At 44.3% G+C, this 13430-nt stretch overlaps 1 protein-coding gene across 2 annotated transcripts in view; it reads left to right on the top strand.

Moving 5' to 3' along the window:
• The window catches only part of LOC147705789 (bactericidal permeability-increasing protein-like), a 408685-nt gene that overhangs the window by 37195 nt on the left and 358060 nt on the right, over positions 1 to 13430 (top strand). For both annotated transcript variants that reach the window (XM_086932245.1, XM_086932244.1), the window contains exon 4: positions 4807 to 4962. In XM_086932245.1, coding sequence (XP_086788371.1) covers positions 4807 to 4962 — 156 coding nt within the window. The remainder of the gene's footprint in view (positions 1 to 4806; positions 4963 to 13430) is intronic.

A 13430-nucleotide genomic window follows, 5' to 3' on the forward strand; every position in this document is an offset into this window, starting at 1 on the left:
CGGGTTGGTCCTGTAAGTTCCAGGATAGGAACAGACGCCAACGTGCGTTTCGGTGTAAGGCCCCGTCCGGGGCTACACCTTCATCAGGGCAAAGTGAAGAAGAGGAGATGGAACCACAAGGAAGACGAATAATCTGTTACTAGGGGAATAGATTGGCTTCAAGTAGGACAATCTTCAAATTCAAGGGTTGGTTTTCTCTACTGGCATCGGTGTGTCAGAGCATCACAGTCTTTGAAACCTGTGAAAAATTGAATAATGCACCCAGAGGCGGATGGTAGGACTGGGGCTGACAAAGGCGGTAATGCAAGGAAGCTTCTAGTTCCCTGGTAGAAGAGGAAACCGTTCCTTGAGTGGATTCCGTTTTTTCATATATATTTTGGTATGCACACACGCAACCGGCCGGCGGGTAACAAATACAAAACCGAGTAAAAAGGCCTTTCCAACCTCCGAAGGGTTTCAGAAGCGGAGTTTATAGGAGACGACGAGTTTCCTTCAGCGCTGATTTTTTGCCACCGTGTGTGCTGCCGCCGCCGCCGACCGGATGCCCTTTATCCCCTGATATGTCAGATTGCATCCTTGCTGCCTATATCTATACACGAAGGAAACTCAATGCCAGTAGAGAAAACCAACCCTTGAATTTGAAGATTGTCCTACTTGAAGCCAATCTATTCCCCTAGTAACAGATTATTCGTCTTCCTTGTGGTTCCATCTCCTCTTCTTCACTTTGCCCTGATGAAGGTGTAGCCCCGGACGGGGCCTTACACCGAAACGCACGTTGGCGTCTGTTCCTATCCTGGAACTTACAGGACCAACCCGGATACCCTACCATCAGTGCCCTTTCCATCAAAGACCATCCGTGCATAGTGTTGTGTGATGTATGAATGCTTATGTATGTGTGTAGATGGTATGTAAGTGTGGAGTAAGAACCACTGTCTATTTTGATTTTGCTGTGTTTTTTATCTTTGCACATATTTATTCATTCAAATTTTGCTTATCCATTTACGACAAAAATGAACTTTAAAATAAAAACAAATTTTGATAAATTTGAGTAAATGTATCTGTGAAGTGTTCCTTGTGGGTTCAGGGCACATTGCATAATTTAGTGGACCTCCTTGAGGCCTCTTATTAGACCATATAGGGCAGGTTTCCCTCCCTTGTTTGATCAATACTCTCCAGTAGTCTTCAAGGAAATTGAGAAAATGTCAGTAAGATTCCCAGGCCGGTTCGCGCCTTCCCCTCTGGGATTGGAATGTTCATTAAATCGACGCAGGGATGGAAGGTAGGGAGAATACTCACTTCCCTCTCTTGTGTAGGCCTGTATTTTCTCACCCAGGGTAGAGATAGAATCTCCCTTCTTTGTATATTTCACCTTTAGAGAGTGTCCCCCCAAATATTCCAGGCTTCAGAAATTCGTGGTATTGTGTTCCACTAAAATTACCATCCTGACTAGAGATGGAGGGGATGGGTGTCCCCAAGAGACCCATGAGGGGACTCTTCTCTTAGTGAATGGCCCTTATCTTGGCCAATTTATGCTTCTCTCTGAACCCCAGTTTCAGAATCAGATTTTCCATCTTCCAAGACCCTTGACTCCCCTGTATGTTTTTGTTTTACTGTCAAGATTGTGGCAGGGCTGGAACTCTTATGTTCTCTGCTCCTAATGCTCTTCTGGATCCATAGAGGCATTCCCATGGTTCGTTGTGGAATTCATTAGGGAAACAGAGTCTAACTTGGCCGCCCACATGACTTAGCTTCAAGAGAGCATTCCCTTGGGAAGGTTTCCCTTTCTTCACAGAGGGCTTCCTTTTTAACATGCCTTCAGCTCAGTCTCCTCAAATAGCTCAGATCACTCAGACAGCTCTCCAGACAGCTTTGACAGCAATCAGTCTGGAGTTGCTTCCTGAACTGTGATGTGTGAAGGAGACAATCTCAGACATCTTCCTCTTCTGCTCAGTGCCCCCACCCAAGAGCTGCTGCAACCTGTCTCCCAAATGTAATATTCGAGATTGCCTTTGCTTCTGGTAATCAGACGTTTTCATAGAAAGTTCATGGTAGCAAAGGGTCTACAGCCTCGAATGAGATCATAACTATAAATATATTATAACAGTCACACCCAGGCTACCGCCATAAACCATCCAAAAGACCGTCAGAGTCATAGACATTTCCCATATCCCCCATGTCTCCTCTGACTCCTTTTCTTGCTGTTGTAGGGGTTTTGACAGGTGCAAGAGCACAGCAAATTGGGGATCCAGAGCTTGTAGCATTTAAACAATTTAAACAATCACAAGCACACCAGGAGTCTTGGAGTCTTTACTGTTGAACTAGCTCCTCACTTGAGAGGGGAAACCTTGATGGGGTCTCTATGAGGGGAAAGTCTGTCCCACACCATACTGCTATAGTCTGACTTCAAAGCGTCCAGAGGCCAAAAGACCATGAGACCTCCGCCCACTCTGCCACCTACCAGGGATTTCCAGGGCCTGGCACCAAGTTGTTGCAGCATCGCTCCCTTCAATTGAGCCGTTGACTTGGCTCACGATGCAGACAGTTCCGCCCTTGTAATGCGACAGTGGAACCACATCCGAAGCCCGCAGTTCTCCTGCCTTGATCCCAAGGCTCGCTTGAGTCGTTCCTCCACTGCTACCTATCTGGACTCTCAGCTTGTTCCTCAGTGCAAAGGCAGAGCACTGCCTCACCCGCTCCCCTCAGTGCATAGGACTCAGACACTAAGGGGGTCATTAGGATGGCGGGAGGATTGCCCCCGCCAGGCTGGCGGTAGCCACCGCCAGCCTGGCGGGGGCAATCCGCCCGCCACCCTTGCTCGAAATCCCCCCCGCCATATTAGTATGGCGGGGGGGACCACGGCGGACGGAAAGACCGTCCGCCGCTTTTCCGCCCCGGTCGCCTTGCGGCCGGAAAAGGAATAATATGGTGGCGGTGTCTATCAGACACCGCCAGCCATATTATTATGGGCATTTTTCAATGCTTTTCCGTGGCGGCAATGCCACCACGGAAAGGCAGGCGGACTTCACTCTGGAGCCCCCCCGCGGGCCCCCAAAGTGAAGCACAGTAGGGGGAGCACACAGGGGGTACCTATGGTACCCCTCTGCATTTGCATAATGAAAGCGGCAGGCACAGCGCGGTGCCTGCCGCTTTCATTATGCAAATGCTGTAATGCATTTTCAGCATTGTGGCGGGCGGTGCAGAGAGCACCGCCCGCCACAATGCTGAAAATACAGGATGTGCCCGCCACTGTGGCGGGCACATCCTAATGGCACCCCTGGGACCCTGCCCTTAAGGCGGGCGGTCCCGTTTTCCGATAGGGTGGCGGCCGGGCAAAGCCCTCCCGCCATCCTAATGAGGCCCTAAGACAACATGTCAGGAGAGGTTTGGTGCACTGCCTGTCTAGTAACCTCTCTCTGTCATTCCTCCTGCCAATTCTTCTCAGGGCCACCTGCAAACATTCACCATTGGAAGCCATTCCAGTGGGCAGCTTCCATTGAATGGAATAGCCCCCTAAGTCAGATGTTGGTATGTGTTTAATTGCTTGTGACCAGATTTGCAGTTGCAAACCACTGATACATTGCTATCTGGATCAAAACTATGAGAATGGTGCTTGGTTTTATTCCCACCACTCCTATGTGCAATGTAATATGAATTGCACAAGGCACTTTGCCTGTTGGAAAAAAACATCTTGACACACAGACTACCTTTAGTACATTTCAACTCACTATTTCCCTATAGCCCTAATGAATGACTGAGCTTTACCAGCTGGTGGTTTGCTATTTGTTGCCTTGTGACTGATCTTTTGTCGTGGGTTGTATTCAGCAGTCCACAGGCTGCATATGCACCCTTCTTTTCTTTTTGCAATTTCATTAAAGGCTTTTCTTAATTTCCTGCATTTGTGCAGTTAAGTATTTCTGCCTCCTGTTGGGTTCAAAGATGTTATAAAAAAATATATAAAACACGTTTGATAGTCAAAGAATCCATGGGCCTGATTACGGGTGGGTCGGTGTAATCCGACCTGTATGTAAACCCCTGTTTGAGCACAGGTTGGAATTATGAGTTGGGAGGTATTTATCACATCCAATAATTATTGGATGTATGAAATATTTTATTTGTCAAACCTGCCGAAATTTAACTCGGGCAATGTGTAGGGTATTTACTGTACCATGCAGATTTTGGTGCGTTAAACGGCAATATTCACATGTTATTCCCTGAAAACCCATGATAGGCACTATGTATCACACCAGATAAATAACATACCCTAGGGGTATCATTAATAATGAGATGCAATGAATAGTCCCTTGTTTCCCGGGCCATTCATGATCAGGCCCTATATGAGGTAAAGGGCTCCCAGGTGAATAACTGCTAGAGAGCACAATTTGCAGCAAAATAAAATGGAAAGAAACAGGAGGTATGAAATAACCAATTAAACAATGAGTTTTTTTTGTCTTTTTGAAAGTCATTACACTGATTTGTAAAAATAGCATATACATTTAAAAATATCGTTTTAAAATGATAGCAAGGTTCCTGCTGCCTCAAAGCACACAAGAGCACCAAACAATGATTGAACACCTCAAGTAAATCCAGGTACTGATGCACACCAATCATACTGAAAAAAGGTTTGCAATAAAGATTTTAAATCTGCTGCTTAATATGATTTAGTATAGATGAAAATGTGTTCAACTACTCAACACGTGCTGGCATTGTTTGTTGAAGTATGCCTCAAAGTTCAATCATCAACTATCACTGGACAGTTTACTAGTTTATTTGAGGATTTAAGGTTTGCCTTTTGTCTTCCTTTATCAGAAAAGACCATGGTTCTTTCGACCTCAAGGTGGAGGGCCTCTCCATCACAGTAGACTTAGCCTTGGGCAGTGATGGCTCTGGGAGGCCCACTATCTCCACATCTGGCTGTAGTAGTCACATCTCCAATGTCCGGGTCCACATATCGGGAAAGCTGAGGTATGTACCTGTGCCAGATGTCACTCAAGAAAATGTTCAGCTTGTACTAAATCATGGCAAAATGTTAAGATGTATGTGACCTTACAAAATCAAGTGTACTCTGGTCAAGATTCAGTTTAGTGTATTGCCCCTCAAGAAAGTCTTCTCCATGGCTGAAGACAGTCAACCCGTGCCCTTTTTAGCCTAATGTAATGTATTGTATTGTATTGAAATGTTAGACTTTGATGAGTCTAGGTTCTGACAGCTCATCATGAGTCACTCTGAATTTTACTTACTCAACACAAATTCTCAGTTTATCCTGAAATTGTTTTGCTTCCTGATGTTGCAGCAGGCTCTCCTGTCACATTAGCTGGTTATTTTTGAAACCAGAAGAATTGATGGGGGTTCGGAAGCCTTGCATTCACAAATCTAATAGTTAAAAATCTATATTTTATACATTGCGTCTCAAGCTGTATTAGATCGGAACATTGGAATGTCTTGAACTCCAATGTGTAGATATTAATTTTTAAAAATGTATTATTTTTTGATAGTAGTGAATGCAATTTGCTCAGAAACAAAGGTAACCATAAATTCAGTAACATTAGTAAGGACAGCTAATATATATTTCTAGCTATAAATAGTACAATGTTACGTATGTCAACAATATAGCTGTCATATATTGAGATATTGATAATTGATGTACTAGACAAGCAAAGGAGGTTCTGAAATAAATAATGAACTTTAAACAAAAGGGGGAAGAGACAGTGTGGAGTATCAATGACACACGCCAACAAACCTTGATTAGTAGAACATTTATTGATTAAATGTGTAAGAGTAGGTAATTCCAGACATATCCTTCAACCATGGTGTATTCATGGATTTTTCCAAGTTTCACTTTCACACTTGTGTTTGTAAGAAGAATTAACGTAAATTATTCCATATACAATCACAGCTCAGGGATTTGCTGGAAATTTTGTTACATTCCTCTCTAGCCTTTGAATATTTAATAGAACATTCCTCTATTCATCTAATACTATTAATTTGTGATTCTACTTACTAGTTCGAATTCAGATCACTTTTGAATGCATTGCATCCAAAATGTGGAAGTTTTAAATTAATGTTGTTTCTTCACTTTCGAAGGAGAGGATAGAGATAGTTGTGTATATATATATATATATTTTACAGGTACTGGATCCCACCATGTAGAAGGACACAGAGACGGCACACCAAGAAATCTTGCACAAACCCTTTATTGTGCACTCTTTAACCAAGGACGACGCGTTTCGGCGTAAGCCTTGATAAAGGCTTACGCCGAAACGCGTCGTCCTTGGTTAAAGAGTGCACAATAAAGGGTCCTTTATTGTGCACTCTTTAACCAAGGACGACGCGTTTCGGCGTAAGCCTTGATAAAGGCTTACGCCGAAACGCGTCATCCTTGGTTAAAGAGTGCACAATAAAGGGTTTGTGCAAGATTTCTTGGTGTGCCGTCTCTGTGTCCTTCTACATGGTGGGATCCAGTACCTGTAAAACATTGCGGTAGCGGCTGCTACTACCGACGGCATCAACGTTGGCTGGTCGAGGGCCGTTCAAGCAGCAGAGTGAACGTCATATATATATATATATATATTTTTTTTTTTTCGGCGTTTGGAATAAGCTGGATTGTTGTGAAAAAGAAAAAAAAAAGAAAAAAAATAATATATATATATATATATATATATATATATATATATATATATTACCTACTGGCGGTCGCCAGTAGGTATATATAGTTAGGATTGTTTTGAATAGGGATTTCGCAACATTCTATGTTGAATAACTTTGGCGTTGATGAACGGAATTGGCTGAAATTTTCCTTAAAATGGCACATTTACTCTCCGCTCCTTCCCTGAAAGTTTGGGGGGGATTCGTGGAGCGGGGGTCGAGAAAAAAAGGGGGTCCCAAAACGTGTTTTCCCCATGTTAATTTCCATAGGGCGGTCAACCTCACTTTTAGCCCGAACGGCTGAATGGATTTCCACCAAACTTGGCAAAATTGTAGGGACTGTTAGCCCGATGTGCCTTTGCTAGGTCTCAAGATATGTGCTCCAGTGGATTTTGAGTAATTAAGGTTCAAAAAAATATATATATCTGTGACAGCTCTCCGGTGAGTGCCCTGGTGCGCGCACCGGGCGCGTAACGGAACTTCGCGAGGAGAAACTGATTGGCTCTCCGGTGTCTGTCAACATTCCAAACAGTCCAGAGCGGCCGCCATCTTGTGTCTCGGCAGGATAGAGACACAAGAGGTGGCAAAAACAAAGGGGGAAATGACCAAAAGGGGGCAGGGTAGACCCCCCCTGACCCCCTAGGTTTGATGGGGGGGCTATAAAAGGACCCAGCGGGGCAAAAAAAAAGAATTTTTTTTTCGATTTTTGCGGACAGAGCGCCCGGTACGCGCACCGGGGAGCGCACCGGAAAGCGCACAAAAGAGAAAAAAGAATGCCAGAGTTTAAAATTTTTAGCAAGATTTTATAAATGGGAGGTAGTTCTGAAAAGAACTTTTTTTTTAGTCTTTTTGTTGTTTTATATTTTTTTTATTATTTTTCAGAACTTTTTTTTTATTTTTCAACAGTTTTATATTTTTTTGTGTTTTTTAAGGGAACAAACAAAAAACAGGGAATTGGAAATGGCTCAACAGGAGCAAAAAAAAGAAAAGAATTACTGCTTCCTTTTCTTGCTGCATTGGTGGTTTTCCACAGCATTATTTATTAAGGTGACACTAAGTTCACCATAACATAACGTTTTGCCACAGAAAATGCAAACTATTTTTATGGTGCCAAAGTTTTGTTGTATATTTGGCACCATTTGGCGTCCTTCAGGACCAGAAAGTGAGTCTTCTGTAGAGGAGGTGCTGGCCACAGGGGGTGGGTTGTTCTGAAGTTCCTGTACTTCAGCCTGGGCTAAGTTATTGGGATGCCACCTCTCCATGTGGCGGATCATGGTAAAATTACCAAATGAATATTTAATTTTGGGATTGCCCCTGGAGAGGACTCTGCCACAAATTAGACAGGTGACTTTGGGGGCGTTCACCTTTTTCTGGCCTTCAGGGAATGAAAAGAATTGCCAAATAAAGTGCACTTTAACGTGCCTTTGCCTTGGTTCTTCAGGCAGGAAGCGCCTTTGTTGTTCCTCTTCCTCCTCTTCTTCCTCCTCTTCTTCTTCTCCTCCAAGGAACTGTGGTGGTGGACCTTCTTTTTCTTGGTGGTGGTGGTGGGGGTGCACCAGCAGCAGCTACAAGTGATGCCATTGCACTGATTAAAAATAGCTCTTGCTCTCTCAATGATGAAAGTTAGAATGAGGAAAAAAGGAGGGGGCTTTCATCATTTGGAGAAAAAAAATGATGAGAACCAATGAAAAGTGTTATTTTCAGGTCACATGACCCGATGCGCTTACGTTACGCGCTCCGGCGCGCTTACGTTATGCGCACCGGGCCGCACCGCGGAGCGCTTCCGGGTGCGTTTACGCAGCCCGTTATAAGACACATCGCGCGGCAACGCGATACGTCGCACTTACGCGACACGCCATAAGACGCATCATGCGGCTACGCGATACGTCACGCTTATACGACGCGTCACGATGTTGTTTTAGATCGCGGCAATAGCGCTAACGGGGCGCTCACCGGAGCGCGCACCGGGACGCTCCACGAAATTGCGCTTACCGGTGCACTCCCCAGTGCGCGCACCGGGAGCGCACCGGAGCAACAAAAAAAAAAGAATATTAAACATAAAAAAAATGTATTACATACATAGAAAATATAGTATACATTATAAAGAAGAATATATATTACAGCTATAGATATTTGCTATTAAAAAACCATTGAAATTCACAGAAAAAAACATAGGTTTGAGACCATATATAGTTAGAAATTAGCATTTACAAAACCTTGAAAATTCACTGAAAAAACCATAGGTTTGAGACCATATATAGTTAAGAATTAGCATTTACAAAACCTTATTTTACTCATACAAAACCATTGAAATTCGCATATATAGTTAGTTGGACTAACTATATTTCGCGCACCCGCAATCCACTGCTGGTGTTCCGAAAACAACTAAAAACATCACTGTTTCCTAGGCCATAAACCAGTCATCTCTATTCTCTAGTCTCTGCATCAACTTCCATCTATTCTTCAAGCGCTGGGATGCTTCCGAGTAGCCATGCACTATATAAGAACCTTCCAATTCCAATTCCAATTCCAATGATGTCACATATTACATCATTCATGACATGGTCAGTGACATCACTGATGACATCACTGATGGCATCTCAAATGACATCACTGATGACATCATTCATGTGACAATACGATGAACCTCTTCACACTCTAATATAAACTTTGATACACAAAGTGTATACAGACACTCACACACTTTCACTCATCCATGGAGTTACTCACACACCTAGTCAGTTATGCAAAGAATCAATCACACTTCCATTTTCTCAACTATACAGTTATACATACAACACCTTAGTTATTCAAACATTCTTCAATATGTAAAACATATTTAAACTTCACAGAAACATACGGTCACCGGATGATGTCATCAGTGATGTAATCAGTGATGTCATTTGAGATGTCATCAGTGATGTCATCAGTGATGTCACTGACCATGTCATGAATGATGTGATATGTGACATCATCAGCAGTGGATTGCGGGTGCGCGAAATATAGTTAGTCCAACTAACTATATATGCGAATTTCAATGGTTTTGTATGAGTAAAATAAGGTTTTGTAAATGCTAATTCTTAACTATATATGGTCTCAAACCTATGGTTTTTTCAGTGAATTTTCAAGGTTTTGTAAATGCTAATTGCTAACTATATATGGTCTCAAACCTATGGTTTTTTCAGTGAATATATATATATATATGCGGTTGCAGGCAGACACGCCAGGTTACCTTTATTCGCTTCGCTGGGGGATCTCGGCTGCCAAACCTGTTTTAACAATTGTATGCTTCTGTGATTTTTTAAACCTCTTGTGTTTTTTAAAACAGCCCTCATTGCACATAAATCGCCTACCTGGTACTCACGCGATTGGGAGCAGTCTCCTGGTTGCCAGAAGTCCCCCCTCGCACCCCGTTCCACCGCGGTTGTTACCGTTTGTTGTGGAGGGTCCAGGAGGCTCCATTGCTCCTCAGCAGGGTCACGGGGCGAAGACAGCTGGGTTAGTGCTCTAGTGCGCGAACCCCATAAAAAGCGCATGCCCTGCCTGCCGTGCAGCGGTTGCAGGCAGACATGCCAGGGTACCTTTATTTTCCTCGCTGGGGGATTTCGGCTGCCAAAGCTTTTTTAACAATTGTATGCTTCTGTGATTTTTTAAACTTCTTGTGATTTTTTAAAACAGCCCTCATTGCACATAAATTACCTACCTGGTACTCACGCGATATGGAGCAGTCTCCTGGTTGCCAGAAGTCCCGCCTTGCACACTGTTCCACCGCGGTTGTTACCGTTTGTTGTGGAGGGTGCAGGAGGCTCCATTGCTCCTTTGCAGGGTTGCGGGGGGCGGAGACAGCTGGGTTAGCGCTCTAGTGCGCGAAACCCATAAAAAGCTCATGCCCTGCCTGCCGCGCAGCAGTTGGAGGCAGACACGCCGGGGTACCTTTATTCACCTCGCTGGGGGATCTCGGCTGCCAAACCTGTTTTAACAATTGTATGCTTCTGTGATTTTTTAAACTTCTTGTGTTTTTTAAAACAGCCCTCACTGCACATAAATTGCCTACCTGGTACTCACGCGATTGGGAGCAGTCTCCTGGTTGCCAGAAGTCCAGCCTCCTGTTACCGTTTGTTGTGGAGGGTGCAGGAGGCTCCATTGCTCCTCGGCAGGGTCGCAGGGGCGGAGACAGCTGGGTTAGCCCTCTAGTGCACGAAAGCCATAAAAAGACAAGCCCGTCTGCGCCTGTCCGCGCCAAGTCCACGCCAGAAGCCAGGGATGCTGGAACTTTTTTGCCTGATAGATGTGCCGCCTTGAGGTACTCCAGAGAGGAACTGTTGGGTTTTTGCAAGGCTACAGCCTATTACACACAGACCATGGACCCCGATATTTTGGCCAACAAATTATCCCCCTCCTGTGCGCTCTCTGACTTCAGAACTACGGGGGGGAGGAGAGGAGAGCCCGGTCATCAACAAGGCCACGGTGAAGGTAGTCGTGGGGCTACTTATAAATGTTAGATCTCTGAATAAAAATAATGTTGCCTTTAAAGATTTTGTATTGCAAAGCAATCCTGATTGGGCATTTATAACAAAAACGTGGGCTAATGATTACTCAGGCCCTGATCTTTTAGAGGCTATCCCTGATGGATATTGCCTTACAAGATTTGATAGAGCAGGCAGATGCGGTGGGGGACTGGGCATTCTGTGCAGGGATTTTTTTACCTGTCGCTCGGAACCGCTCACATCTCCGGCCGATCAATATCAGGCCCTATATTTCTCTATTAACACCCATTCCACCGAAAGTTTCTCTGAAGTGCTCTGCTGTTGGCAACCTGGATCTAGGGTTTCCTTTACCCAGGATTGCTGTAAGCTTTTGGAACCCTATCTAGATGGAACTAGTTTCACACTTCTTGGTGATTTTAATTTTCACTTAGAGAATTCTGCAAATCATGATACCCAAACCCTTTTGGAAAATATGAATGGTTGTGGCTTTTCTTAACTGGTCACTCTCCCTTCCCATATGGCGGGCTACACCCTGGATGGGATCTTTTCCAACGATCACCGTATTAGGGTAGGAGATCCCCTTCCTTTAGCTTGGTCAGACCACTTCGCCATTCCTTTCAACCTGAGGGTCTCGTCGTCTGGGTAATCGCAACCTGAAAACAAGAAAATGCTAGAAAAATGGAATCTGAAGTTGATTAGTAACGAGGATGTAGCAACCGCCTTGGTAAATTTTCATACTCCAGGTCACCTAAGTGCTACTTTAGCGGCAACTGAGCTTTCCAAAAAGTTGAAGGTATATAAGGCGGCCATTTTGGAGGAGAAGGGAAGGTTCTTTGTTAAGGTCTCTGAGTCTATTAAATCTTCTAAAGAGCTTTTTAATATTGTAAATTCCCTGGTTACTCCTACAATTACCGACCCTGGTAAGGTGTCACAGGAGTTTTGCGACAAGCTCTCAACTTTCTTTTGTAAGAAGATCCAAGACATATACACTCAATTGGAAGCCCAAAACCTTAATCTGGATTCAGATACTCAGTACGAAAGTGGCTTGGGGGAAAGGTCTAGGAATAATACGATCCCCAGCTTACTTTCCTTCCCGAGTCTGTTGCACTAGGAAGCTTAGGTCTGCAAGTAAGCATCTTCTTACGGTGCCCAGATTCAAGTGGCTGAGATGGGGCGGGAAATCCTTCTCAGTGACTGCTGCTAAGTTGTGGAATTCTCTTCCTGATGAAATTGCTGGACAATTTTCACACACTCTTTTTCGTAAGATGTTAAAAACCTGGCTGTTTCCTCAGACGTTGGTTTAGGGGTGCCTCTGTTGTCTGCATGTATCTTCCGCTGTTAGCACCTTGATGCCCTTGGGCAAAGTTAGCACTTTACAAGTTTTATATATATATATTTATTTTATTTTATTTTATTTTTTTTTTTTTGCATTTGTAATGCGCACAGATACCCACAAAGGGTTTCCCGGCGCCATGGCTAAGAGAACAAGGCACAGAAAGCAACTGCTGACAACACATTGACCGCTATTTATTTAAACAGTTATTTATTAAACAGCCAGGTTTTAACTTGTTTCTTAAAACTGGCATAGTTCTCCTCTTTGCGCAGGGCTAAAGGAAGGGAGTTCCAAAGAACTGGTCCCAGGTGGGAAAAAGATTTACCTCCCATTCGGGCCAGTTTGAATCTGGGTACCGTGAAGGTTGCTCCATTTAAAGAGCGGAGATTCCGTACAGGTACATGGGGCCTAACCAATTTCTGCAGGATACCATGGTGCGGTTCCCGCTCTGATCTTGAACATATAGGTCAAGGCCTTAAACCGGACCCGGTTCTCAACTTTCAACCAGTGTAGGTCTCTAAGGTGACTCGAGATCCTTGCTGTCCTAGGGATCTTACACAACAGCCTGGCTGCGGAGTTCTGGACCAGCTGTAACCGCCTGGTTACAGCTAAGTTGGAGCCCAGGTAGAGAATGTTACCGTAGTCAAGCCTAGATGTTATTAGCGCATTGACTACGGTCTTCTGGGTGTCCACAGGCAGCATCCAGATAATCTTCCGCAACCATTTAATAATCGTGAAACAAATGCCAGCCACTTTGTTAGCCTGTTGTTTCATCGATAAAGAATCATCGATGCACACCCCTAAATTTCTAACCTGGGTAGCTGGACTGGGGAAGGCGCCCAGGGATGGCGGCCAGTGCCTCTCCTGCCACAGATCGCGATTTTTTCCCAGGAGAAGAATCTCCGTCTTCTCCCCGTTGAGCTTCAGCTGGTTTGCTGACATCCAGCTGAAGACCTCCTGAAGACCAA

The sequence above is a fragment of the Lissotriton vulgaris genome, chromosome 7, assembly GCF_964263255.1.
Source record: "Lissotriton vulgaris chromosome 7, aLisVul1.2, whole genome shotgun sequence".
NCBI classification, from domain to species: Eukaryota; Metazoa; Chordata; class Amphibia; order Caudata; family Salamandridae; genus Lissotriton; species Lissotriton vulgaris.